This window comes from Polypterus senegalus, chromosome 1 (genome assembly GCF_016835505.1).
Source record: "Polypterus senegalus isolate Bchr_013 chromosome 1, ASM1683550v1, whole genome shotgun sequence".
NCBI lineage: Eukaryota > Metazoa > Chordata > Cladistia > Polypteriformes > Polypteridae > Polypterus > Polypterus senegalus.
In genome coordinates this window covers 215,843,818-215,869,898 of record NC_053154.1, presented here as the reverse complement: position 1 = coordinate 215,869,898, position 26,081 = coordinate 215,843,818, and the positions used below count along the sequence as shown (strand labels likewise).

The window sequence follows — 26,081 nt, the reverse complement described above, 5'->3', positions numbered from 1 at the left end:
CCCTAAGCCAATGTAACTATTAACAAACTAAACAAGCTGGATGGACTGAAAATGAGTTTGTTCAGTTTGTTACAGAATGGTGAGGAGTGAGACGTATTTCAGATAGAGACATCCTTCATTTTAATTACCTGCAATAAAATAGTAAACCATAGCATTGGCACCCTCATCGGCATCCACAGCACCAGTTACATTTCCAACCACTGTCCCAGGTTTTGAATGCTCTAGAACTGACAGCTTTTGGTAGGGCACGCTGTCCCGCTATTAAAAACAAAAACATATGTTTAGCCACCACTGGTATCACCCAACAGCTATGTATTAGCTTGTCAATTCAGATGAGTATAAACATCATTGTGGGAAACTCACCGGGGGTTTAAGGAATACTGGTTCATTGTCATCAATGTCTGTCAGTGCCACCTGAAGAACCTGAGTGGTCTCATAAGCGACTGGCTGACCTAAGTCTTTGGCCACAATGATTAACTATGAGGCAGAAAGAAATGGGAGAGTAAGGAGGGCTCCTCTTGGATCATTCAATAGCTAAATAATAAGTTTACCTCTGTTTTTGTACATAGCTGCCAAAGGAAAATGTTCATACATTATTTTTAAAGGCAAGTAATCCTGTTGACATACTGATTCATAGGTCACCAATGAGAAAAGTTTAGAAAGGTACGATGAATAGAATGCTCCTGCAGTAGTTGACTTTGGGCATGTCTACGTGTGCCACTGTAAATGGCATGGCCAAGATGGACCATTATGAGGATCAACACACTCTATAATCCAGGAAGTAAAGTCAATTGAAATTTTCAAGACATGACCCACTAGTCTGGGCCTTTATAGTTGAATCACATTACCTTCTGGCATCACAATAGAAAGTGTATTGGTCTGCTATGTTGCACTGCACTTTAGAGTACTTTGGTTACTGGATGGGAAATTTTCTGTTGTCATAAAAAGCCACCAAGGCATAAGAGGAGAGCTGGCAGAATTCTCTGCCAGTAGTGTTGTGAGAATTCAGGTAATCAAGCTGAAAACTGCTTATTAAATCAAACCATGGATTTAAAAATGTATGACTGAGTGGTCCAACTCAGGAACACACAGTTTAGGGCAAATCACAAGTTGCTTGTAGTTGTCCTAAGGCAAGAATGAATATTAGTAACAAAAATCCAGGCATCTCTGGTAGCTCTTTTATTAAGTTTTCTAATGAATGCTGAGAATGGTAGTCTTACAGTGTATATGCTCTGCTTTTCCCTGTCCAGTCTGACTTCTGTCCTGATGACCCCACTCTCCATGTCAATTTTGAAGTTATCCCAGTCCTTATTTCCAGCTGTAGTTTGCAGAAACGAATATGTAACTTTTCCATTGAGGCCCTCATCACGGTCTGTAGCATAAACTTCAAACACAACCAGACCAGGAGGCTGTTCCTGTAGAACATGAGAATGTTAGAAAAATGGGAGAAAATCAAATTAAAAATCCATAATGGAAATCATTAAGATTTTACTCTGCCAGAGTAAGGGAATTAAACTTTATTAGTCATAGACTGTGAGTATCTAGTATAGGCCTTTAAAATTGTAAAACATATCAATAAAATTGATCGATCAGAATTCTTTCAAATGAATAAAGAATCATATACTCAAGCATACTTGTGAAAATTAAATAGAAGTGGATTTTAGACCTAAGTCATTAAGTATTTCTTCACACAAAGGATCTGGAACAAACTACTTAGTCATGTAGTTGAAACCTTGATAATTTTAAAAAGTATATGGATAAGATACTGGGACAATTTACCTAACCATTAGAGTTTGATGGCCTGAATGGTCTCCACTTATTTGTGAAACCGATGATCATAATTCAACTCACAACAGGTACCACTCACTTCTGCCTGTTTGATGAGAGCTCTGCTAAGCATTTTCTGTACCAAGTGAGCCTGTCTTTACTTCGGTTTTACATGCTGAGCAACATTTTGTGTTATTTAAGGTCCCTTACATATACAGTAATGGCAATGGTTTTTGTATGTGATGTTCTTCAGAAGTAATGGCAATGATATTTTTGTATTATATTAAAATTGGATCTAATGAAGGATGGTGGAGGGGTACTTCACTAGAGCCCTGGGTTCTAATTCTGCTCTGGTTGTTGTCTATATGAAGTTTACATGGTGTCCTCATGCCTGCATGGGCTTTCTGCAAGTACTCTGGTTAACCTTTCACATCCCAAAGGTGTTTTGATTAGGTTAATAGATCACTTAGGTACTGTGTATGTGAAGGAGTGTGCTGGCAACACACCATCGAACACAAAATGCTACAGTATTGTGTATGGTTCAACTCACACCAGGTTCCACTCCTACTTGTTTAATGAAAACTCTGCTGAGCATTTTCTACAACAAATGGGCCTGTCTTTACTGCAGTTTTACTCACTGAGCAGCATTTTGTGCTATTTAAGGTCACTCACAAATAATGGCAATGGTTTTCAGTGCAGTCAGTAAAAGAATAAACAGCTTAACTGCTTTCATTTTCTAGAAGTTGTTTAGAGGCCAGACAAAAGCCAATTTTGGACTTTGGAGAGTTATCGGTGAAGATGGACCACCGCACTTCGCACTGCATCACTCTTCATAGTCACCTACCGGATGTATTGTGCCATGCACCGCATCAAAGCAATAATCTCCCCCGTGAAGTCGTGATCATTCCAAAGTTATAAGATGTGAGGGGTCCCCTGTGAACTTCCGAATATGCTTCATTTTGTGGATTGCTCTTCTTTTCACATCACATATTTGCATAAAGGTTACAGTTACTGTTGTGCAGTGGGAATACAACACATAAAACTCTTGGCTCTAATCTTGATAGGTACTTTACTAATAAATGGTAGCACAGTGGCTAGTGCTGTTGTCTCCAGCTGACTGGGACTGAATCCTTCTTAGATTATTGCCTGCACATTCTGTATTTGCTCAGGTTTTTCTCCATGTATTCCAGCTTGCCTTTCTCATTTCAAAGACATGCATCATCGGTTGGTCAGCAACTGTAAACTGGCCCAATGTAGATATATAAAGTGATTCTAACTTGCAATGGACTGATAAACCTCTCTGGGATTGGTTCTCATCTTTCTGGAATCCTACTTAGATAGTCCGACCCAGTAAATCTTGAATAGGATTTACTAGATTTGGAAAATGGATGGAAATAGATAAAGAAATTGCTTTTATCAGTTTGAAAAATGTATGCCTTACAGTAATGATATTCATTGATAAGGTGATAAAATTGGAGGTGAAAGCTGGAGGTGTACTAAGTTTAAAAGAACAAGCTTGCCCAGAAAGTTACCAGTGCACATCTTCTTTCTGTTCAGAGCATACAGTATATAATACCATTCATATATCTATACTGGGTCACAGTGGCAGGTGTCTAAGCCAAGATGCCCATCACCTCATTCAACTCCTCCGGGGAATACAGAGGTGTTCCCAGGCCAGGAGAGAAATATTATCTTTCCAGCATGTCCTGGGTCTGCCTTGGGGTCTCCTTCCAGTTGGACATGCCTGACAATCAATCCCAGGGAGGCATCCAGGAGGCATTCTAATCAGATGTCAGAACCACCTCCACTGGTTTCTTTCGATACACAGCAGCAGTGGGTTTATTTTCAGCTCTTCTTGAATGTCTGTGGCCCTCACAGGGATGCAATTCGACTGGTAAATTAAGAACTTTGCCTTTCGGCTCAGCTCTCTCTTAACCTCTGCTGACTGGTCCAATGTTCACGTGACTGCAGATGATCTACCTGTCAGCCTCCCACTCCATTCTTTCCTTACTCGTGAATAAGAAACTTAAACACAAGTTTTAAACACAAAATAAATAATATTAGATGTGTTATAATGCATCCCACCAAAATAAATGTTGTTGAACCTCAGTATGGTCTTTTTATCTATACTAGTAAAAGGCAAAAAGCCCTCACTGACTCACTCACTGACTCACTCACTCACTCATCACTAATTCTCCAACTTCCCGTGTAGGTAGAAGGATGAAATTTGGCAGGCTTATTCCTTACAGCTTACTTACAAAAGTTAAGCACGTTTTATTTCGAAATTCTATGCGTAACGGTCATAACGGTCGATAACGGTCGACAACATTCGCCATGTTGAACTTTCTTATTTACGGCCTCATCTTCACGAAATTTGGTAGGCGGCTTCCCTGCGCTAACCGAAACCAATGTACATACTTATTTCGATGGTATGACGCCACTGTCGGCCGCCATATTGAACTTTCCAACGTCACTAATTCTCCAACTTCCCGTGTAGGTAGAAGGCTGAAATTTGGCAGGCTCATTCCTTACAGCTTACTTACAAAAGTTAAGCAGGTTTCATTTCAAAATTCTACGCGTAACGGTCATAACGGTCAACAATGCTTGCCATGTTGAACTTTCTTATTTATGGCCCCATCTTCACGAAATTTGGTAGGCGGCTTCAGTGCACTAACCAAAACCATTGTACATATTTTTTTTGGATGGTATCAAGCCACTGTCGGCCGCCACATTGAACTTTCCAACGGTCTTTGTTACTTATGGGCCCATCTTCAAGAAATTTGGTACACAGGTACCCAACGCTAACTGAATCCTACTTACGTACATATATACGTCCATAGCCTGCAGCTCGGTCACCGCGTGAGGCGGCATTGGGTCCCCCATCCCAACGCCTCCCACGTTGTTGGCTGCCTGCCTATATAAGGCCGTCCGTTGCTCCGGTCTCTACATTCCCTTCCTTGCTTCGCCACGGGATTCACGTCTCCCTGCTGATAACTACAGCCTTTTTCTTTAATCCACGGCTTCTCCGCTGTTTTATTGTTCGTTTATTGTGATTATAGTTATTGTGTAGGTATTTTAGACTTACTTTACATTGTTCAGGTACCCATTTTCTTTATCGTTCCAACCGTACCCCCATTAACATGTCTATCGAGGTGATCACCATCGATCAAAGAACTGTCACTTACCGAGTGGTTTCCATGCCCAAAGATGGCACCTGCCTTTTCCATTCTCTTTGTTACATATTGCATGGCCATATCAGGCTCACTCTTGATATCCTCCGGAGGAACATTGTGTCTTATGTATTGAATGACTGGGACAGGATCAAGGTGTGGACTGATGACGGTACAGGAGATAATTATACTACACAGGAGCACTAGAAGAGTGAAATGCTTGAGCCCTTCACCTATGGTTCTGCATGTGAGTTGATGGCTGCCGCTGAATTGTTCGGTTGTCGCTTTCAAGTGTACCGAAATGACCAAATATTTTACACCTTTCGACAACCACCAATGGCTCTTAAACATCTTAGATTCACAGGTGACGATATCAGTAGTGGACACTTTAATGTTTATGAATGTTTAAACTCTCAAAAGCAGGATGTGAAGTTATCGATGAAACCGGTTGTATGCTTACAACGCTTGACAGATGCCGAATGTCACTTCAACACAAGTCCTACAAATACTGTCGTAATTGAAACAAACCATGAAACTCAAACCCATTATGACAGCAGCAATCCAAGCTGTGAGATTTGAAACAAGATTACTGTTCACATGGCCAACTGTACGTTGCATGCTGAAGAGTAAGCTCAGCGCACAGCTTGGTCATATTACAACCGGAGGGCTGAACTCACAATGTGGTATACAAAGAGATCCTTAAATAATTATTGATATATTTACCCTCAGTTTAAAAAGGTTTAATTTTCTTCTTAATAAAAATTTTAAGGCAGTACTTCACCGCTGCGAAGCACGGGTATTTTGCTAGTTATATTATATTATATTATATTACAGTAATCCCTCCTCGATCGCGGGGGTTGCGTTCCAGACCCCCCCCGCGATAGGTGAAAATCCGCGATGTAGAAACCATATGTTTCTATGGTTATTTTATATATTTTAATCCCTTATAAACTCTCCCACACTGTTTATAAATATTCCCCGCAGAGTTATACAGCATAATCCTTTGTATTCTCTTAGATATTACGTAAGATTCATTGCAATTATGTATATAAACACACTGTTTATATACAGTAAAACCTAAATATTATTTTAAAGATATTGAGTGTCTCCGATATCACATGTTACAGTCATTACAATAGACATGCTACCAGCAATAAATACGTACAATGCAACAAAAATAGTATACAGTAAATGTGTGTACAGGGACACTAAACGTACGTACATGTACTAAGTACTGTAAGTAGAAAATTAATTATGGTTACTCACCAACAGTGACACGATGACTTGTCCGATAACAATGAGTTTTATTTTACTGCACAACAAAGGAGAGCGTTACAGCCCTTAAAGGAGCCACTTCAGGCGATTGTGTAGCACTGCCGTTGTTCTTCTTCTGGCAGTCTTCAATCCAAATGCCTAAAGCAGATTCCATCCAGACTACTCCCTTATTACATCCACTTACAACTTGTTTTGCACCCTGGTTAAAAGGACACTGCGGCCTTAGATCTTATATTCCTTTCCTACTTTTTAAATAAAAAGAATCGTAGCCTTCAACAAATCCAAAACGTTTACCTTTTTGGCAATCGTTAACATCTTCTGTTTGCGCTTGGGCACGGCCCCTGAAGCAGTAGCAGATCGTTTTGGAGCCATAATGAAGGGCTTGACTATGCACAAAGATAAACACAAAAGAGCACAAGTCTTTACACAGCGAAACACGTTGATGCTGAATGAGCGAGACGAGACTTCCTGGTTAACACTGCATTCAGCAAGCAGGGACTTAACTGCGTGCTCTGATTGGTTAGCTTCTTAGTCATCCGCCAATAGCGTCCCTTGTATGAAATCAACTGGGCAAACCAACTGAGGAAGCATGTACAGGAAGTAAAAAGACACAATGTCCGCAGAACCCGAAGCAGCGAAAAATCCAGCGTTATATATTTAGTTATGCTTTCATATAAAATCCGCGATAGAGCGAAACCGCGAAAGTCAAAGCGCGATATAGCGAGGGATTACTGTATATTATATTATATTATATTATCCATCCAGCCATCCATTTTCCAACCCGTTGAATCCAAACACAGGGTCACAGGGGTCTGCCGGAGCCAATCCCAGCCAACACAGGGCACAAGGCAGGAACCAATCCCGGGCAGGGCGCCAAACCACCACAGGAGACACACACCCACACACCAAGCACACAATAGGGACAATTTAGAATTTCCAATCCACCTAAACTGCAAGTCTTTGGACTGTGGGAGGAAACCGGAGTACTCGGAGGAAACCCACACAGACACAGGGAGAACATGCAAACTCTACGTAGGGAGGACCTGGGGAGCGAATATATTATATTATATTACATTATATTATATTATATTATAACAGTAATGGGGCACTGCATGGTATCGTGCAGTAAATACACTTGACTTGAGCATTCGTAGTTTTCATCCTCTTTTTCTGTATGTTTAGCATTTTTTTGCTCAGAGGTTGATGCTCTTGCTGCTTCCTGAGCAGCTCTTCTTTTCTCCACCCTAGCTGCCCGATTCTTCTCTTCTTTCATCGGCATCTTTTCATGTTAAAACTGATTAAGTCAATGTTTGTGTTGCAATTACTTAAAATGTTATCTTTAATTTTTCACTTATGCTGGCACTTAAGTCTTAAATCTGCCTCAAGAATGATTTAAGATATGAAGAGGTAGGGGAAGTGACGGCAAAGGTGGTAGGGATGAGAACGACGGTTTGTGAGCTACAGGTGATTTAAAATCCTGGACAGACAAACGAACAGCCACAGTAGTGAATTATCCATCCATCCATTATCCAACCCGCGATATCCCAACTACAGGGTCACGGGGTCTGCTGGAGCCAATCCCAGCCAACACAGGGCACAAGGCAGGAAACAAACCGTGGGCAGGGTGCCAGCCCACCGCAGCAGTAGTGTATTATATTATATTATATTATATTATATTATATTCCTACATTGAAATAGGGTTACCTGAACTCCATTTAAAGATTGTCCAACTAAAACTTTCCACTTGTGTCCCAGAGCTAGATCCAACAAGCTTTTTTAAAAAATTCTCTGATGTGTTTATTGATTGTTTGCTCATCATAGGTAACTAATTATTAGATTAGAAGGTCTTCCAAGATTGTCTAAGGAGACTTCTAGAAAACACAGTTTTTCAGTATTTCAAGGACTATTTAGGTACACATTCTATTCTTAAAAAGTTTCAGTCAGGATGTAAAACAAATCATGGTAAAGAAACAGCACTGGTTAAAGTAGAAAATGATTTGCGAGTTAATGTGAACAGAGACCATATATCTGTTCTTGCTTTACTAGACCTGAGCGCAGCATACGTCACCAAAAACCACAATTTCCTTTATAAATTATCTTAGTCAGTGGGTGGATTCTGACAGTGTCTTAAATTTATTTAAATTTTAACTAACTGGTAGAAAATTCTTTGTCAGTTGTTAGTTGTAGTTATTGTAGTTCAAGGGTCCATGATATTGTATACCATGTACCACAAGAATTTATTCTGGACCTGCTGTTATTTTCAACCTACCTGCTCCAATTAGGCCAGATTATATCAAACCAAACTACCACAGCTATGAAGATGACATGCAGCTTATTTATCATTAGCACTTGATGAGCCTGATGCACTGGGCTCTCTGATTCAATGTCTTACTTGTATTTCTGAGTAGTAACTTCCTCAAGCTAAATAAGGAAAAAAATGAGATTTCAGTCATTTGTAAAAATTGAAATAATGTGGGTAATAGAAATAAACTTGATTCCTCAGCAATAAATGTCAAGGCATAAGAAAACAATTTAGTACAATCAAGGACTCTGACCTAAACTTTAAATTACATATTAATCAGATTACTAAGACTGCAATTTTCCATTTAATGCATATAGCACTGTAAGATGTTGAGACATTAATTGATGCTTTTGTTTTAGTCAACTAGATTACTGTAATGCACTCCTAACTGAACTAGTAAAGACAGACATCAATTGGGTAAAGTTAGTGCAAAATGCAGCAGAAAGAGTCCTAACCAGAAAAAGAAAATCTGAGCACATCTCAAATAGTTTTAGCATTGTTATATTGGTTACCCGTGTCCTTTAGAATAAACTTTAAATTACTGCCAATACTATATAAATCCTTCAATAATCATTCCTCTTTCTATATTTTTGGATGGTGGTCTGCTTAGAATTCCAAGAGCCAAGCTTAAAAGAAGTTGAAGTGGCCTTATGCTGTTAGGCTCCTAAAATCTGGAATATTTTACCAAAAGAGATATGCCAGTTTTTTAACAGTGTGGATCTTAAAAAAAAAAAACTCCTAAAAAGACACTTTTTAAATTTGGGTTTTAAGTAGCTACATTTCAGTTTTACCCTTAATAAACTAGATATGCATAAAAGTAACATACTCGTCAATGAATCTGCAAACTCTATAAATCTTTACTTTTCCCTGTGGTGGTGTTTTGCACTGCCACCACTCAATCAAAGTCCTGTGATGTTTGAATGAAAGCGGATATCCCAATTTATAGTGAGAATAAGGAACTACTTAAAAACATTTATGTTAGGCAGAATGCCCAGTTGGGGCTGGGTGGCCTTCTACCCTTAGAAACCTTGCAGATTTTATTGTTTTTTTTCCTCAACTTGACTGGAGTTGTTTTTTTTTTTTTTTACTTTTACTGTCCTCACTGGTCATCTGACCTTATCATTAAACTCATCTTAAAAAACATTTTTTGTATATAATGTCTCAACTTCTTTATTAATTATACATCGATCATATGTAAAGATGCCTAATTTATTTTTTGAATGTGATTTATTCATTTCTTATCTAAATGTAATTTGCTTTTTCTTTGCTTATAACTGTTTCTTTGCCATCTTGTAAAGCACTTTAAGTTACATCCTTTGTATGAAAATTTATAAAGAAATACATTTTGTTGTTATAAATCTGTTCCGCTTGAGGCAGAACCTCATCCTCAACCTAGAGAGGGCACTCCACCATTTTCTGGCTAAGAACCTTGATCTTAAACTTTGAGGTGCTGATATATATACACTGCTCACAAAAATTAAAGGAACACTTTAAAGAAACACATTAGATACATCAGATCTCAATATGAAGTTGGATATCTATACAAATAACGACAGGGCAATGTCTTAGGAACAAAAGGATGCCAAGTCTTTTAATGGAAATAAAAGTTTTGTGTAGACACCCTAAAATCAGAGTGAAATGAAGATGTGGCAGGCTAGTCCATTTTTTCAAAAACTTAATTTCTGCTACTCAAAATGCTTTTCAGTATCTTGTGTGGCCCCACGAGCTTGTATGCATGCTTGACAACGTCGGGGCATGCTCCTAATGAGACGACGGATGGTGTCTTGTGGCATTTCCTCCCAGATCTGTATGAGGGCATCCCTGAGCTGTTGTACAGTCTGAGGAGCAACCTGGCGGCGCCTAATGGACCGAAACATAATGTCCCACAGATGTTCTATTGGGTTTAAGTCAGGGGATCGTGAAGGCCATTCAATTGTTTCAATTCCTTCATCCTCCAGGTACTGCCTGCATACTCTTGCCACATGAGGCCGGGCATTGTCGTGCATTAGGAGGAAACCAGGACCTACTGCACCAGCGTAGGGTCTGACAATGGGTTCAAGGATTTCATCTCGATACCTTATGGCAGTCAGAGCACCATTTCCTACGCAGTAGATGTCTGTGCGTCCCTCCATGGATATGCCTCCCCAGACCATCACTGACCCACCACCAAACCTGTCATGTTGAACGATGTTGCAGGCAGCATATTGTTCTCCTTGTCTTCTCCAGACTCTTTCACGTCTATCACAGCTGCTCAGGGTGAACCTGCTCGTCTGTAAAAGTACAGGGCCAGTGGCGGACTTGCCAATTCTGGTGTTCTTGAGCAAATGCCAGTCGAGCTCCACGGTGCTGGGCAGTGAGCACAGGGCCCACTACAGGACGCCGGGCCCTCAGGCCATCTTCATGAAGTCTGTTCCTGATTGTTTGGGTAGAGACATTCACACCAGTGGCCCTCTGGAGGTCATTCTGTAGGGCACGAGCAGTGCTCAGCCTGTTCCGCCTTGCACAAAGGAGCAGGTATCGGTCCTGCTGATGGGTTGAGGGCCTTCTATGGCCCTGTCCAGCTCTCAGAGAATAACAGCCAGTCTCCTGAAATCTCCTCCATGTTCTGGAGATTGTGCTGGGAGACACATTAAACCTTCTTGCTGCAGCACGTGTGGATGTGCCATCCTGGAGAAGTTGGACAACCTGTGCAACTTCTGTAGGGTTAAGGAATCGCCTCATACTGCCAGTAGAGATAATTACTCAAGCCAAAACTAGCACGAGTGGAAAACCAGCCAAAAAGATCAAGAGGGAGAAACTTGAAATGACCTCCACATGTAAAACCAGTCCTGTTTTGAGGGTTTTCTAATTGTTGCCACTTTAGTGCACCTGTCGTTAAGTCCATGAACACCAATACAGCTGAAAGTGATTAACAATGACCTCAGCTACTTAACCAACCAGAAAATTATCAGACAGGTTTAAATGATTTCATGCCAGGCCCAATAAAAAAAAGTGTTCCTTTAATTTTTGTGAGCAGTATATATATATATATATATACATATATATACAGTACTGTATATATATACTATATATATATATATATATATTTACTAGCTCTCCCCAACGGCAGCTCATCGAGATAATGCCAAGAGTGTGCAAAGCAGTAATCAGAGCAAAGGGTGGCTATTTTGAAGAAACTAGAATATAAAACATGTTTTCAGTTATTTCACCTTTTTTTTTTAAGTACATAACTCCACATGTGTTCATTCATAGTTTTGATGCCTTCAGTGAGAATCTACCAATGTAAATAGTCATGAAAATAAAGAAAACACATTGAATGAGGAGGTGTGTCCAAACCTATGGCCTGTACTGTATATATATATATATATATATATATATATATATATATATATATATATATATACAGTATATAGTCATGCATGAGTGATTAGAAACCACCTCCTAATCATGACACTTCCACCTACCAAGATCTTTCCTCCTACTGACATCATTTCTGGTGCCAGTTCCCCCAGCTCCCACCTTTTCCTGTCTCCAACATATATATCCACCATCTTGCCTAACTATGTATGTTCAATTTTGAACTTGTTTTCTGTAGAGCTGTCACTTTATTTTGCATATTTTTTAAGTATACTGGGTACAAATTTCCCAAATTTCCCTATATATATGTATTATATATTATTATTATTATATATATGTATTATATATTATTATTATTATTCTTTGTCTGTTGTCTGTATCTGTAACTGACTAGTGGGAGACATGCAGGTAAGAATCTCATTGTACAATGCATACATGAGAATAAACTTGAACACTTCAAGCTGCACAATACGATTATGGAAGCTATGGGAGCTGCTAGTACTCAATAGGCTAGGTATTGATCATCTGAGCTCAATTGTAGGTGATGATTTTTATTTATAACTGCATTTACACAGCCTAGAAGAGGGTGACAAGACATTTTATATTTCCCTCAACAGTCTCATATTTCAACCCCAAGTTAGCAGGTATTGCACCTTGCATTGTTTTCCAAACCCTTAGTACATTATGAACCAGTGATCCCCTCAGCTGGAGCAGAAAAAAAGAAATAAAAAAACATACATGGCTGATGGTACTTCATTGGTAGCAATACACAATAAACATGAAAACATACAAATAAAATATTTAGCATTTTGAAAATAACTCCTTAATGGATTCTTGAATAAAATTCTTTAAAGATGTGTACAATATTGGAAGAAATGCAGAACACAAATTCTCAAATAAATAGAGGAAACAGTCATCCTGTTAGTATGTCTTCAGTTCAGCAAGGCCTTCTCTTCTGAACAATTGTTACACTTCTTCCAATGTACTCAGTTCACCTGCTGGATTCAGATAATGGGGCAGGTACATTGCATTCTGTTTACTTCAAATGCCATTTGTTTCTCTCTTTCCATCTGCAAACTATTTTTACTCACTCCAATTAATCACAATGTGACTTAAAGTATGTAAGTTGCACCAAGTGACCTTAGAACTGAGAAGGTTTTTAAGATGGAAGTGTGTAGTTTTTGGGATCTGAAATCTTGGATTCAAAACAAAAACCTTTTCATGGGGCTAGCTAGTGCTAAAATCTTCCTCTGGAATCAGGATCGACTATGTTTTTGACTTCAGATTTAGTTTATATATTGGGATTTGTTTTATTTGGTCTTCTGGCTCTGCATGTTATTTTGATATATTGTACATTTTTTCCTTTACTGTTCTTGGTCCAATGATCTATTTTTTCACTACCTTCTTAGCACACCCAAAATGCAATCCTAAGGCATTCATTTCACTGAAACTCTATGAGTGACTCTCTTTATATCTTACAGTTCACTTTAAGACGCACAGACAGACTTTAAAATTCCACAAGGCAACTGTTACAAGGTTTACCTTAACTTTCTTATACAATCAAAGGTAAAGTACCAATTCCAGTTAACGGAAATAGCCCAAAGGTGATAGAAATCTACGTTTTCTACCTAATACTTGTATGCAAAATTTAGTTGACCTAAGTGGAAGCGTACTCAAATTATCGTGTTTACACACACAAACACACACACACACACACACACACACACACACACACACACACAGACAGACACACATATATAATTCCAAAAATGGTATTTTAGGACTCAGCAAGGTCTAAAATGTCAAGATTCATCAAAATCTCGAAATGGAAGTTTTGCAGGATTCCATTACTGTCCCTATACTAGGCATTTGAGAAAGACAGAGTGGTCTAAAGTGTTGAGATTCACCAAAATCTCGACATTGAATCTGGACGATTACAATACTTCAGTTACGAGAAAGTAAAAAAAACTTAACATGTCAAACAGTACAATAGATGCAATACATTATGCAGATCCATTGCAAAGGCGCTGCACTGTGCCCATAGAGTAGCTTGTTGTATTACACTTAATTACTAGATGAGCTCTTTTCAAAATAATTGCAAGATATGACCCTTGAGATGTCCTGTGATTGGGAAGCTCATTTGTGTGCTAGGAAGTTAGTAATGAAAACTTCAGCTAAGAAAGGTGTTAGTCTTTTGCCTTTCTGTTTGATAGCTCAGTAGTCTGTGACAGTGTCATCTTCTCTAGTTTTAACATTACATTTTAGAGGTTGTGATTAGTGCCTTGCATCCCATGAGCTGATCAGCTTCTTTTTTAAAGCTGTAATTGTTGGTTTGACATACAGTACGGTGAACTGATAACACAGACCTGTGTGATTTAAGTGGTCATGTAGGGTCTCCCTCTAGGTATTTGGATTGTGTTATGTGTGGGCAGTGTTCGTCCATCCATCCATTATCCAACCTGCTATATCCTAACACACGGCACAAGGCAGGAAACAAACCCCGGGCAGGGCGCCAGCCCACCACAGGGTGCGCGCACACACACACACACACCGACACACCAAGCACACACTAGGGACAGTTTAGGACCACCAATGCACCTAACCTGCATGTCTTTGGACTGCGGGAGGAAACTCACGCAGACACGGGGAGAACATGCAAACTCAACACAGGGAGGACCCAGGAAGCAAACCTGGGTTTCCTAACTGCGAGGCAGCAACACTACCCACTGCGCCACTGTGCCGCCCCAGTATTCAATGAATAAACAATGTGGACCTGTATTCTAATAACCACATGATGGCAGATAATAACATACTGCATATAAATCATTATAAGACACCCAAGACAAGTCTTATATTATTTCAAGGAAAATCTGGTCATCCCACCAATCAACCTGAATACCAAAGAGGGAATACCAGACCAGACCATGTTTGCCTTTTGTGTAGAGTGAGTCCATTCTGATCTTATGGGGCCTGAACAATCTCTTGCTTTCTTTGTGCAAGCTGTCACCTCCATATTGTGCCATGCTGCCCACAGGTCCACTAACCACCTCTGCAGTGCCATTTAATCATGTCACATTTGAAGATCATCTCAGTTCAGAAGGAAGTAGGACTGATTGAACACTCTGTTTGCCAGACCTCTAGCAGATTCTCACTGACAGGAAATATTTTAAAATGTGAAGCTTTTGGCAAAATTTAAGTCCCAGGATTACTTGATTTCCTGGTGATTTGTGTTGGGTGCTATTAGACTGATACAAAGAGATAATAAAATAAATATTGAAAGAGTGCATGAATTAGGGTTTGATTACTGGCTTATTCCCTGTCTGTATAAAGTTAACATGTTGCCACCATACCCCACATTCCATGTTTACTTGGCCAGTTGTAACATAGGTGTTAGGCTCTGTCCCCATAAGGGAGATGGTTAATGATGCTGGAATATCCTGCAACCGTAAAGTGGGGCTGAGAAGAAGATTGATGAGAACATGAAACTAGACGCCATCCCACCACACCTGCCTGGAATTGACAGGTTAGGTGGTGTTCTTTTTTTTCTTTTTAATAGTTACTATTTTAGTTCATATAGTTGCATAATGTTCCAGGACATTTTGCCATAATGGGCGAGGAGTAGCTCTCTATTATAAAAAAAATCCCATGGGAGGGAATGACTAGGAGATGATACGTGATCTTCACGTTAAGATTACAGAAGACAAATAGAAGACCAGCGAGACGAAAGAGAATGGCCATGGAGCATCTCGCGGGGATATAGAACATGAGATTCTTGCAAGACATGCCCTACTTACAAGCAATATCAGAGCATGGCCAGCAAAAAAAATCAGTAGTGTAAAGGCACACAGCACACACAGATCCAGGGGTCTCAGTGCATATAAAGCGTATTAAGCACAATACGTTTTAAATGAAACGTTGATGACTGAAAGAGCGCAAACAAAAGGAAATTAATCATTAGGACCAGGCGTAATTAAAAAAATAGCAGGACAAAGCGAAGTCAGAAATAAAAGGCAAAGAGCAGAAAACAAAGTCTTTTTGCCTTCGCATCATTCAACGTACAAAACGTAGATTTACACAATAATGGACAATACGCTATGAGAATCTGTGGTCCTGCAACAGTTAAAGCAACGACAAGTTTAATTTCAAAGAAAACACAATACGGTCAGGTGTAGCAATCACAACGGAGAAGCAATCAGCAAAGACATGAAGTGGTAAAAAGGATAGCGGCTGTACAGGCTTTAAAATGATCGATGGGCAGCGCAACAGCACAACACGCACAGCGTTATACGTCCTGCAAGAAAGAGACTTAACCACGCCCGAGGCTGGAAATAGAAAAGGACAATTATTGTTTTTAATAAATGCAGTGAGCGATCATTTAAAGTCCACAGACATCTAACCTAGCAGTTGGATTGCTTTTGGCAGACATGTGCTCCCAGTTCTTAAAAAAACGACATGCGACAAGCAGAACAGGCAGCTCACAAGCAGCATTAAAGACAACAGGGGCCTCATGTATAACGCCGTGTGTAGAATTCGTACTATAACATGGCGTAAGCACAAAAGCCGAAATGTGCTTACACACAGAAAAATCCAAATGCAGGAATCTGTGTGTACTCCAACTTCCACGTTCTTCTGCTACATAAATCCCGATCAGCGTGAAAACTAACGCTTGTGCACGCGCTTTATGTAACGCCCCAACTCCTCCCAGAATTACGCTTCTTTGAATATGCAAATGAATATAAATCGCCCTTAAGCTCAGCCTTCTGTGAAAAGACAATGGGAAAAGCACGGGGGAAAATATAAGAATTTCAGCAAATGCCAAGTGGAGGCAAAGGAAAAACATACTATTTGTTCAAATAAACCGTGGTATAATCAACAAAAGGAAGTTGATCGAGTGACATAGCGTGTTGGAGAAACTTGAAAGCTCACGTTCACAAAATCGCACAGTGCCGGAAATAAAAAAGAAGTCACATATCAAAGTCGCCATGAAAAGGCGAGTTGTAGCCCACTGTCTGAGTGTCATATGAAAGCTTATTAGGGTACAGAGAAAAAAGGCACACAGTGGGGAAAAAGCATGAAATGTCAACTTCAATCTCGACATTTCCACTTTAATCACGTAGTTTATTTTGTCATTAAAGTAGAACATCATAAACTTCATCTTAAAATTGTTTAATTAACCAGTTTCTCAAATCACATCGTAATTAAAGTAGCACATTAAATGCTTTGTTTTGTATTTGATCTTCTATGTGCTCTGTGTGTGTGAATCACTACTTGCTTCTTAAACTGGCTCTCTTCCTCCAACTGGACACAGAATCCATTACATTCGTGATATTACAGCTCTCTGAATATCTAAAATACTGAGATGTATACGTGATATCATTTTTATGATGATAGGAGTTAAAGCACGTTATTAAACATGTGTTTCACTTCGATGAAATTATTTATTGCAGCAGTACTCAGGGGCGGCTCAAGGCTTGTGGGTGCACTGGGCAGAGGAAGAATCAGTGGCTCCTTCGCCCGCCAATGTCAATATGGTATCTTATGCATGGTGGATGGCCACGTCCGTTGCAGACACTGCATAGCCGCCTCGTGCTCATGACATAAGCATTTAACTTTTGACGAAATTTGTCGCTGCAGTTTTAGCTGTGTTGTTATTTTCTCTTTCCGTTTTATATTCAATATATATTGGCGTAGCCGTCACTGCAGTCCTTGCTTTTCTTTCCCCAAGTAACCCATCGCCAGACACACAGTCAGCTCTGTAATAGAAGTTAAGCCATCTGAAAGCTTAGCGCCGATTCTTCAAAACGTTTAAGGAACATTGAAATATCTTCGTAGTACATGTTTAATTATTCTATCCTTCACGACACTCCCAGTGAAGAATATAGATTATTTAAATGAAGTTAAAGTTTTATCTGTATAATTTAATAAACATATTTTGCTGCATTTCATCTTAAAAATGATATCAGCGTCATATGTAAATACGCGCTTTATAAAGTGGCTCAGGTTGTGCAATATTATAACTGTAGTGCAAGTTTACAGTGGGGTGATTGTACTTATAAGTACAAACAGTTCTACAAGGAGCAATTGATTAAGTGCGTTTAAAGTTTTTGGGATGAAACTGTTTCTGAACCACGAAGTCCGTACAGGAAAGGCTTTGAAACGTTTTGCAGTGGCTGAGACAGCGTGTCCTTGAAGCTGTATACCGATAATTCTTTTTCCGATCAGCTGCTGCTGTGATTCACACTCAGATACAGTGATATAAATACTCTGAGTGGTGCAGTGAGAGTAATATGGAAAAAGATGATCCGCTGTGGCAACTCCTAACGGGAGGAGCTGAAAGAAGAAGAAGAAGAAGAAGGTGCAGTGAGAGTAACAACGCTAAAGCAGTTATGGTATTTGGAATACTATGGCTATTCCCTGGACCATTATATTGTTACAAATTAATTACAATCAGATGCATTACACTAATAAACAATATGCAGCTAGTTTCAGTGTATTTATAAAGCCACGTCAGGAAAATAAGGTGTAACCACACAGGAACAGTAGCACTGCTTTGACGCTGGGTGCTGCCAGTCTGCAAAACCGAGCGGAGAACTTGCGTAGGACAAGGGATGTTGAAGGAATAAACACTTTACTGATGCTTTGTATGAAGACCCAAAGAAGTGTTTGTTAAGGTCTTGTTTCATAATAGTTCATGGGTAATAGATGCTGTCATGCATGTACAATTGAGGATCTCCTTCTGAGCTCGACCAAGGTATGTAATAGCCCGCTGGAACTTAAGGGGGCACTATTGCAAACAGTGTTCTCTTCCTTTCTCTCTTGCAGCAATACAAAGCCACCCAGTGAAGATACTTGACTCCACCCCTTCCACTGCATCACCTACAAGAACCACCTGCATCCGAAAGAGAGCGTCACTTGGCTGACAGACAACCCGTGAGATGGAGCTCCTGAAGCATGGACAACCTTCAAACAACCTTGTTCCCTTCTTTTTTGATTCATTCTTTTGTTTTGTGTTAGCCTTAGTCTGGGAAAACATGCCAAGGCAGGCTTTAGTTTTATTTGTTTTATACATATAATAAATGGGACGACCCAGTTGGTGCCCCAAATATTGAGCAGTTCACCTGTCATTCTGCACTTTTACAGTACCTAAACTATATGGTTACCTGTTATTGTCCTCTAAACAGTAGAGCTTCAAGTGTCCTTAATTTCGTATCGCTCCTTTTTTTAGTCAACACCAATTTAAGGCACTTTACAAGAAATTAACTATAATAAAACATACGTTTTTCATTTCTGGAGCACAGGTGGATTAAGTTTGTGCAGCACTGTGAATTTAGTGCATTCTCAGAGTACATGCACATCCTCTTATTTACAACTATAATGGACTAACAATAAACTTCCTAAACTGTACAGCAGGTATGTTTGTATATGCATACACAATTTGTTATGAACAGTAAAAGAGCAATTTTTTGTTTAATGGAAGGTATTGTCATACAAAGACCTAAACTGAACCAGGAACTGGGATTAAAGATCCGCTGCCTTAGCCACTAGGCCACACTTCTAATTCACTGTTTTCCATTTCAGCCAGCCAATGTCAAAGTGATCAGCCTAATTCAAATGTCAGCCATTTAAGCGCTGAACATGCTAGGGCATCATCCCATCTAGTCTGCTACACTGACCACAGTTTCTTATCACCACCTTGACAGCCTGCTTGAAGGAAGAAGAAATTGGTCAGGATGCTGAAGGGGAAACATGCGGAAATATGGAGAACATGTTTTAAATACGGACCCCAGTACTACAGTTCCAGAAGCATTGACTTGTCACTTTTTTATAACTAGTATTACAAAACAGATTAACAGAATTTGAATGTACTTTTTTATTTAATTTGTTCATGTTTATCTATTGCAACTACTCATGGCATGAACACTGTAGTTATATTTGCAGTGGTGTATGTGGGGTCTTATATGACAATGCAATGTAAAGAATAAAAAGCAAATATCTGAGATCAAAGAAAGAGGTTACTGCAAGCATATCTGAAAGCGACACAGAAAGTAAGTGACTGCTGCCCTCAGCTTTCATGTTTGTTGCCTCTTGACAAAAATACACAGTATTTCCTACTTTACAAGCTTCTACAACAAAAAACAGACAAGAGTGTAGCAACACTATTTGTGAAACCCATGACAGGAGGCTGAAGGTCTCTTTGTACAAAAATAAGACTGCACGACAAACATGAAGGAGTCTACAATGAAGTGGACACCCTGGGAACGTCCTTGCAGTGTAAGCGTTCAAGTTTGTTGGCTTACACCCAATTGTTTTCCACAGCACACATTGCTATTATTGGTTAAAACAATCAAAGAATCTTGTACTGAATCTTTAAAGGTGTCTTGAAAGGAAAGCAGCAGCTGTGTGGATGTTATTAAATAATGACCTTGTGCTTTGAGTAACAAGCATTTAATGCCAAGTCAATGAGATACACTATACATATTTGTAGGCTATGGAAAATGTGCTTTCAACATCTGTTAATCGACTCTGATTGAATCAAAGTTAGGGTTATGAGAAACACAGCCTATTCCGGCAGCACAGTGCCAGTCCATTGCAGGGCACACTAATGTGCAAACCCACACTCAACACTGGGTCAATTTAAAGGTTCTAATGTGTGCGAAGAAACCACAACATCTTGAGACAAATCCACAAACAGAGAACATGTATACTTCACAGACAGAGTGCCTGAGTTTATACTTTTAAATATTGTGGGGCAGGTGGCACGGTGGCGCAGTGGTAGCGCTGCTGCATCACAGTTACGAGACTCAGGTTCATTTGGGTTTCCTCCGGGTGCTCCGGTTTCCTCCCACAGTCCAAAGACATGCAGGTTAGGTGCATTGGCAATTCTAAATTGTCCCTAGTGTGTGCTTGGTGTGTGGGTGTGTGTGTGTGTGTGTGTCCAGTGGTAGGCTGGCGCAATGCCCAGGGTTTGTTACCTGCCTTGCGCCCTTTGTTGGCTGGGATTAGTTCCAGCAGACCCCCATGACCCTGTAGTTAGGATATTGCCAGTTGGATAATGGATGGATGGATGGATATTGTGGAGCATAATAGCCTACCCGGGCAACTTAGGGAACAAGGTAGTAACTAACCCTGGAAGGAGCACCACTTCATCACAATGCACACTCATGCACATCTCCATGCTATTTCTGTTTGGGTTGTGCATTAACCAGATTCTTTGGTGGACACTGGAGTATCAAGAGAAAAAGCCAGACAGACTGCATGTGCTAATCTCACATAGACAATGACCAAGCTGGGATTCAAACCCAGCACAATGATGAGTGAATCAACAGTAGTGTTGATTGGTGCAATTCATCCAAGTGTTTCTCTAAGCAAATACCCTGTGTTTGTTGGTAACCTTAGTCACTGAATATTTTCCTTAAAGTTCGCAATGGGGCGGGCTCAGAAACACATTTTCTTTCCCAGCACTCCATGATGCTTTTCAAGACCAATGTGACATCACAAGACCTGTAGTAGCCATGCAAGAAATTTTATACATGCGTACTGTAAGCAAACTCCATCTCACATTTCATGTTCAATCTGCTTTGAATGTGCATGATATCACTACCTAATTGGTACTCCACCCAGGTTTACAGCCTGCAGTTATTTCATTTAAAGAGTACATGACCTGACAGTAATAAAAAAAATATTATGAATACTGCTGCTGAATATATAACACTGATTCCTGTGCATTCACTCACTTGCTTGCCATGTGGCTAATTTCGTTTGTGCAATTAGCCATGTGGCACAGCAATCAGTCAAAATAAACCTTAAAGAAGCCTCCAACCCTAGTCAGAAAATATGAGAAACTGTGAAATAATAATTATAATGAATTTTTTTTTTTTTTTACTATTTTCAAGGTGTTTTTTATCTTCATGATGTAAGGAAAAAGTGCAAAGCATCTGCACGAATAGATCAGAAATAAAAAAGACACATCAGCTGCCTGGAGCTACAACTCTAAATAAAGGAGCAAGACAATCCCAAGCCCCGAATAATGGAACTCTGTGAGCACAATGGGTAGCATTGCTGCCTTACAGCTCAGGTCACATTTTTGGCCAGAATAAGTGGTCCAGTATAGTTGGCAGATACCTTCCTACTGTTCAGGGACACTTAAAAGACCACTACACCATTACAATCTACTCAAAACAAGTTTAGTTTGTAGCGGTGCTACTTAAATGGACTACAAATCCCAGCAACCCTTGTAGTACTTAGCCATTAGGCAGCCCTGTTACCGCAGGTGTTGGTGGAGGAAATATGGTATGGCATGGACATTAAAGGTAAGCCAGAAGCTGGCAAGAGCTGAATTGTCTGCATTTTATGTTTCAATGCTTCATCCCAGTATCGGAGTACAAACACTATTACCTGAGGATTAACATTGTGACAATTGTGTTGGTGTCCTGTGCCTGACATTGGTGAATGTCTTCATCTCTGGGGCGTTCCCAGTTCCTACAATTCTTCACCTACACTGCTTTGCAGTAAAACAAAACTTTACATATTATATAGAAAGCTGTTCACTTGGAACTTCTGCTCATTTATCACATACAATCTGCATCTGGAATCTGGAACTGGACTTTGTTGTTAGTTGTGTTTATTATTGTTCTTACTGTACTTAATGCTTTATTGCATTTTGTTCTGTGATATTTAAATTAATATCACCATTGGAGAAGTTGGTGGGCTTTTGGATACTGTTAGTTGTTTGTTAATCATTTTTGCCCTCTTATTCTTTAATATATTCCTTATAATTTACGCATTATGAGACACTTTATTCTCTGTGTGTGAGTGGGTGCGACCCAGGTCAAGACTAGGAGAGTTCCTGAGGTCCCAGAAATAAACAGTGTGATTCTAAACATCTTGCAACCACTACAAGTTCCTCCTTCCCCATTGACTTCAATGCATTTTGCCAACTTCCTCAACATTTCTGCCATATTGCCAAACTTACAACAAAACAAACTCAACAGGGTTCACTTCCTCAAGTAGTTAACCACTGTGCTACCCAATATGCTTCAAGGTACTGTAAATATAACACGGAAAACCTCCTTAAGGACATCTATCTTTCTCTACTTCAAATTCAATAAGTACAATGATTATTTTGTAGCCTATAGTAAGTAGAAAACATGACAGGGAGAAATGATGGCATTAGAAACAAAAGTATAAACTTTATTACAAGCAAAAATGTATATTGCCATTAAAATCCATACACTCCATCTTTCTTAACATTGTCCTCTGCCCACCACAAAGTCCTTGATGAAGACAGCCCTGCCAAAACAGAGCTCCCCAGAGAGTGCCACTACCAATTAAATGACATGTATAGCATATGTGTGTACACCACAAGTAACAAGTCACTAGCTGCTAAACAATGATGTGATGCATGTCTCACCTCCAAGATGTGCACAATGGTTCCATTGGCAGGTCTTTCAAATACAGGCCTGTTGTCATTGACATCAATCACCTCAATCTGCAGTGCAGTTGAGCCCCACAGTGGGGGTCTTCCTTTGTCTGTTGCCACCACTGTGAGGTTGAAACGCTCAAAGGACTGCAGGAGACGCTGGGAACGGATGAGTCCCGAGTCTGCATCCATTGAGAAGGCCTCTGAAGATAAAATGGGAGCACACAGGAGGCTTTTAATTTGACATATGAGAAGAGCTTCTCTAATCTGGGAGCAGGTGTCTTAAAGAAAAAGACTCAAATAAATAAAAGCTCAAAACAGAATAAAAACTGTCTTTCATACCGACTCCAGGCCCTCGTAGGGTGTACACCAAAAGTCCATTGTCTCCCTCATCTAGATCTGTAGCTGACATGGTGATAATGGAGGTCCCAGCAGGCTCATTCTCAAAGACACTTGTGCTGTAGAGTTGCTTTGGAAACTGGGGTCGGATATCATTCACATCATACACTGTCACCAGCACCTGAAAAAATGCATACTTTTCAGCACTCACATATTTTTTTTGCTGCCATAGCATAAGAACCCAAAAATCACTGACTGATTTACATGGAGGCCTACAACAGCCACATTTAAAAAAACAAAAGCTAAGGAGGGGAAGGACCCACTCAGCATACACATATTTCTCGCATATTAATGCACTTATTCAGAAATACAGGATGTAATAATAATAATAATAATAGTAATAATAATTTTAATTATAATAATTCTTTACATTTATATAGCACTTTTCTCACAATTCAAAGAGGGTTTTATAGTGAGTGGAGAGCCACTACAACCATCACTAATGTGTAGCATCCACCTGGATGAAGTGATGGCAGCCATTTTTGCACCAGTACGCTCACCATACATTAGGTGGTGAAGTGGTGAGAGAGAGATAGCCAGTTAGAGACAGGGATGATTAGGAGGCCAGAATGACTAGCCCATGGCAAGCAATTTAACCTGGATATCAAAACACACCCTGCTTTTTATGAGGGATGTCCAGGGATCTTTTATGATGACAAAGAGTCACCCACCTTGGTTTTGCGTGGCACCATTTTTACAACATAGGGTCCTTGTCAGTTTCCCTGTCACTATGCTGGAGCATTGGGATTCACATTCAAACCATTGGGTACACATCCCCTGTTGGTTTCACCAACGCCCCTTCCGGAAGCAACCCAAGCTTTCCCCAGCTGGTTTCCAATCCAAGTATTTGCTTAGCTTCATGTGGGCACAATAACAATGGACAATAGAGAGTAAAGCATAACTGGAAGAAATAAACATTTAAGTACCTGCACAGAGTTCTCTCGACGGTTGCTGGCACTATCCTCTGGATTGTCTTTAGCAACAGCTGTCAGCGTGTAGTGGTCTTTTTTCTCTCGGTCCAGAGGAGAAAGAATGTAAATGTCACCCTGCATACAAAGAGATAGAGTGCTAAGTGCCTCCTGACATCTCTTCAACCTGGTTTGTACATTTCACATGCTCTGTCTGCTTTGTTCACACTGTGACTGTGATGCTAATGCGCGTCACTGGTTTAGAAAAGTAGCTTGTGCTGTGAGCTCAATCTGTTTAACATTGTAGAACCTCCGTGTTTTTGTCCTAGTGGTTGTTGGAGAAATGCGGTTGGTAGAGGTGGGATGTTCACGTAGAATCATGAGGAATAAACAGCTTCATAATTAAAAGCTGGCATGGTATTTGTGTAGAATTTCCAAATCAGGTGTTACATTTTGGCTGCTTTAATTGTGCCAGAGTCCACAAGGCAATGAGCTGATGTGTTGTGCCCTTTTTCATGAGCTTGTGGTCAAAGGTTGAAATTTATTATGATGTGTTGTGAATCAATAAAGTGTCCAATAAAATAAATCTATCTATCTATCTATCTATCTATCTATCTATCTATCTATCTATCTATCTATCTATCTATCTATCTATCTATCTATCTATCTATCTATCTATCGCTCATAAAATAAAAAAGCACTTCAGAAGTGTAATGAAATAACCTTTCTTTGTATTATGTGCTCTAAACACATACATCACTGTCTGTCCATACAAGGTGAACCAATTAATTTCAAAATTGATTTATTTTATGCTGCCATATGAAAGTGCATAATAAGAGAATAGACATCATTTACCAATATTGAAGGTACTAATGGATTTTAAACAGCAGACTGAAATCTCTTCTAGCACTCTCTTTGCTCTGTTACACAATGAGCCAGATGAGCCTAATACATGAGTGATGCTTCAGACTGAATTCTGAGTGAATACTTATCCTCATCATTGGATGTTTGCCCCTTTCAAGATAACTGGTTATTTATTTCAGACTTTCAATGGCATAGAGGGGTCCTCTCCATATATGTTTTCAGTATAGTCAATAAAAGATGCTATATAGTCAATAGAACCAACACAGAGTACAGTATCTCTTTTCTTTTCTTATACCAGCTGAACTAACAGGAATGGTTTAGTAGCTTTATAATTTAACAAACGTTATTAATAAGTTGTAGAAAGGCATGGTGCATTAATAAAAAAAAAGGTCCTACCGTTGTAGGGGTAATACCAAAGCGACCTTCTCCATTTACCAAACTGTATTCAATAAGGGAGAACCGTTCAGAATCTGCATCTGTGGCACTCACTCGCAAAATTACTGTACCAAGTGGCACATCTTCAAACACAGATTTCTGTTGAAAAATTTAAGAGAACATATTAGACAAGAGGAAATCATGATGAAAACCCATCATCCTGTGTAGCACTTGAAGATGGTAAA

At 39.6% G+C, this 26,081-nt stretch overlaps 1 protein-coding gene across 4 annotated transcripts in view; it reads right to left on the bottom strand.

Moving 5' to 3' along the window:
* Positions 1 to 26,081, bottom strand: part of cdh23 (cadherin-related 23) — a 1,363,918-nt gene that overhangs the window by 31,308 nt on the left and 1,306,529 nt on the right. For all 4 annotated transcript variants that reach the window (XM_039768795.1, XM_039768746.1, XM_039768764.1 and 1 more), the window contains exons 50-56: positions 25,858 to 25,995; positions 24,616 to 24,735; positions 23,633 to 23,810; positions 23,282 to 23,493; positions 1,221 to 1,415; positions 364 to 477; positions 129 to 258 (exon numbers count right to left, since the gene is read on the bottom strand). In XM_039768795.1, coding sequence (XP_039624729.1) covers positions 129 to 258; positions 364 to 477; positions 1,221 to 1,415; positions 23,282 to 23,493; positions 23,633 to 23,810; positions 24,616 to 24,735; positions 25,858 to 25,995 — 1,087 coding nt within the window. The remainder of the gene's footprint in view (positions 1 to 128; positions 259 to 363; positions 478 to 1,220; positions 1,416 to 23,281; positions 23,494 to 23,632; positions 23,811 to 24,615; positions 24,736 to 25,857; positions 25,996 to 26,081) is intronic.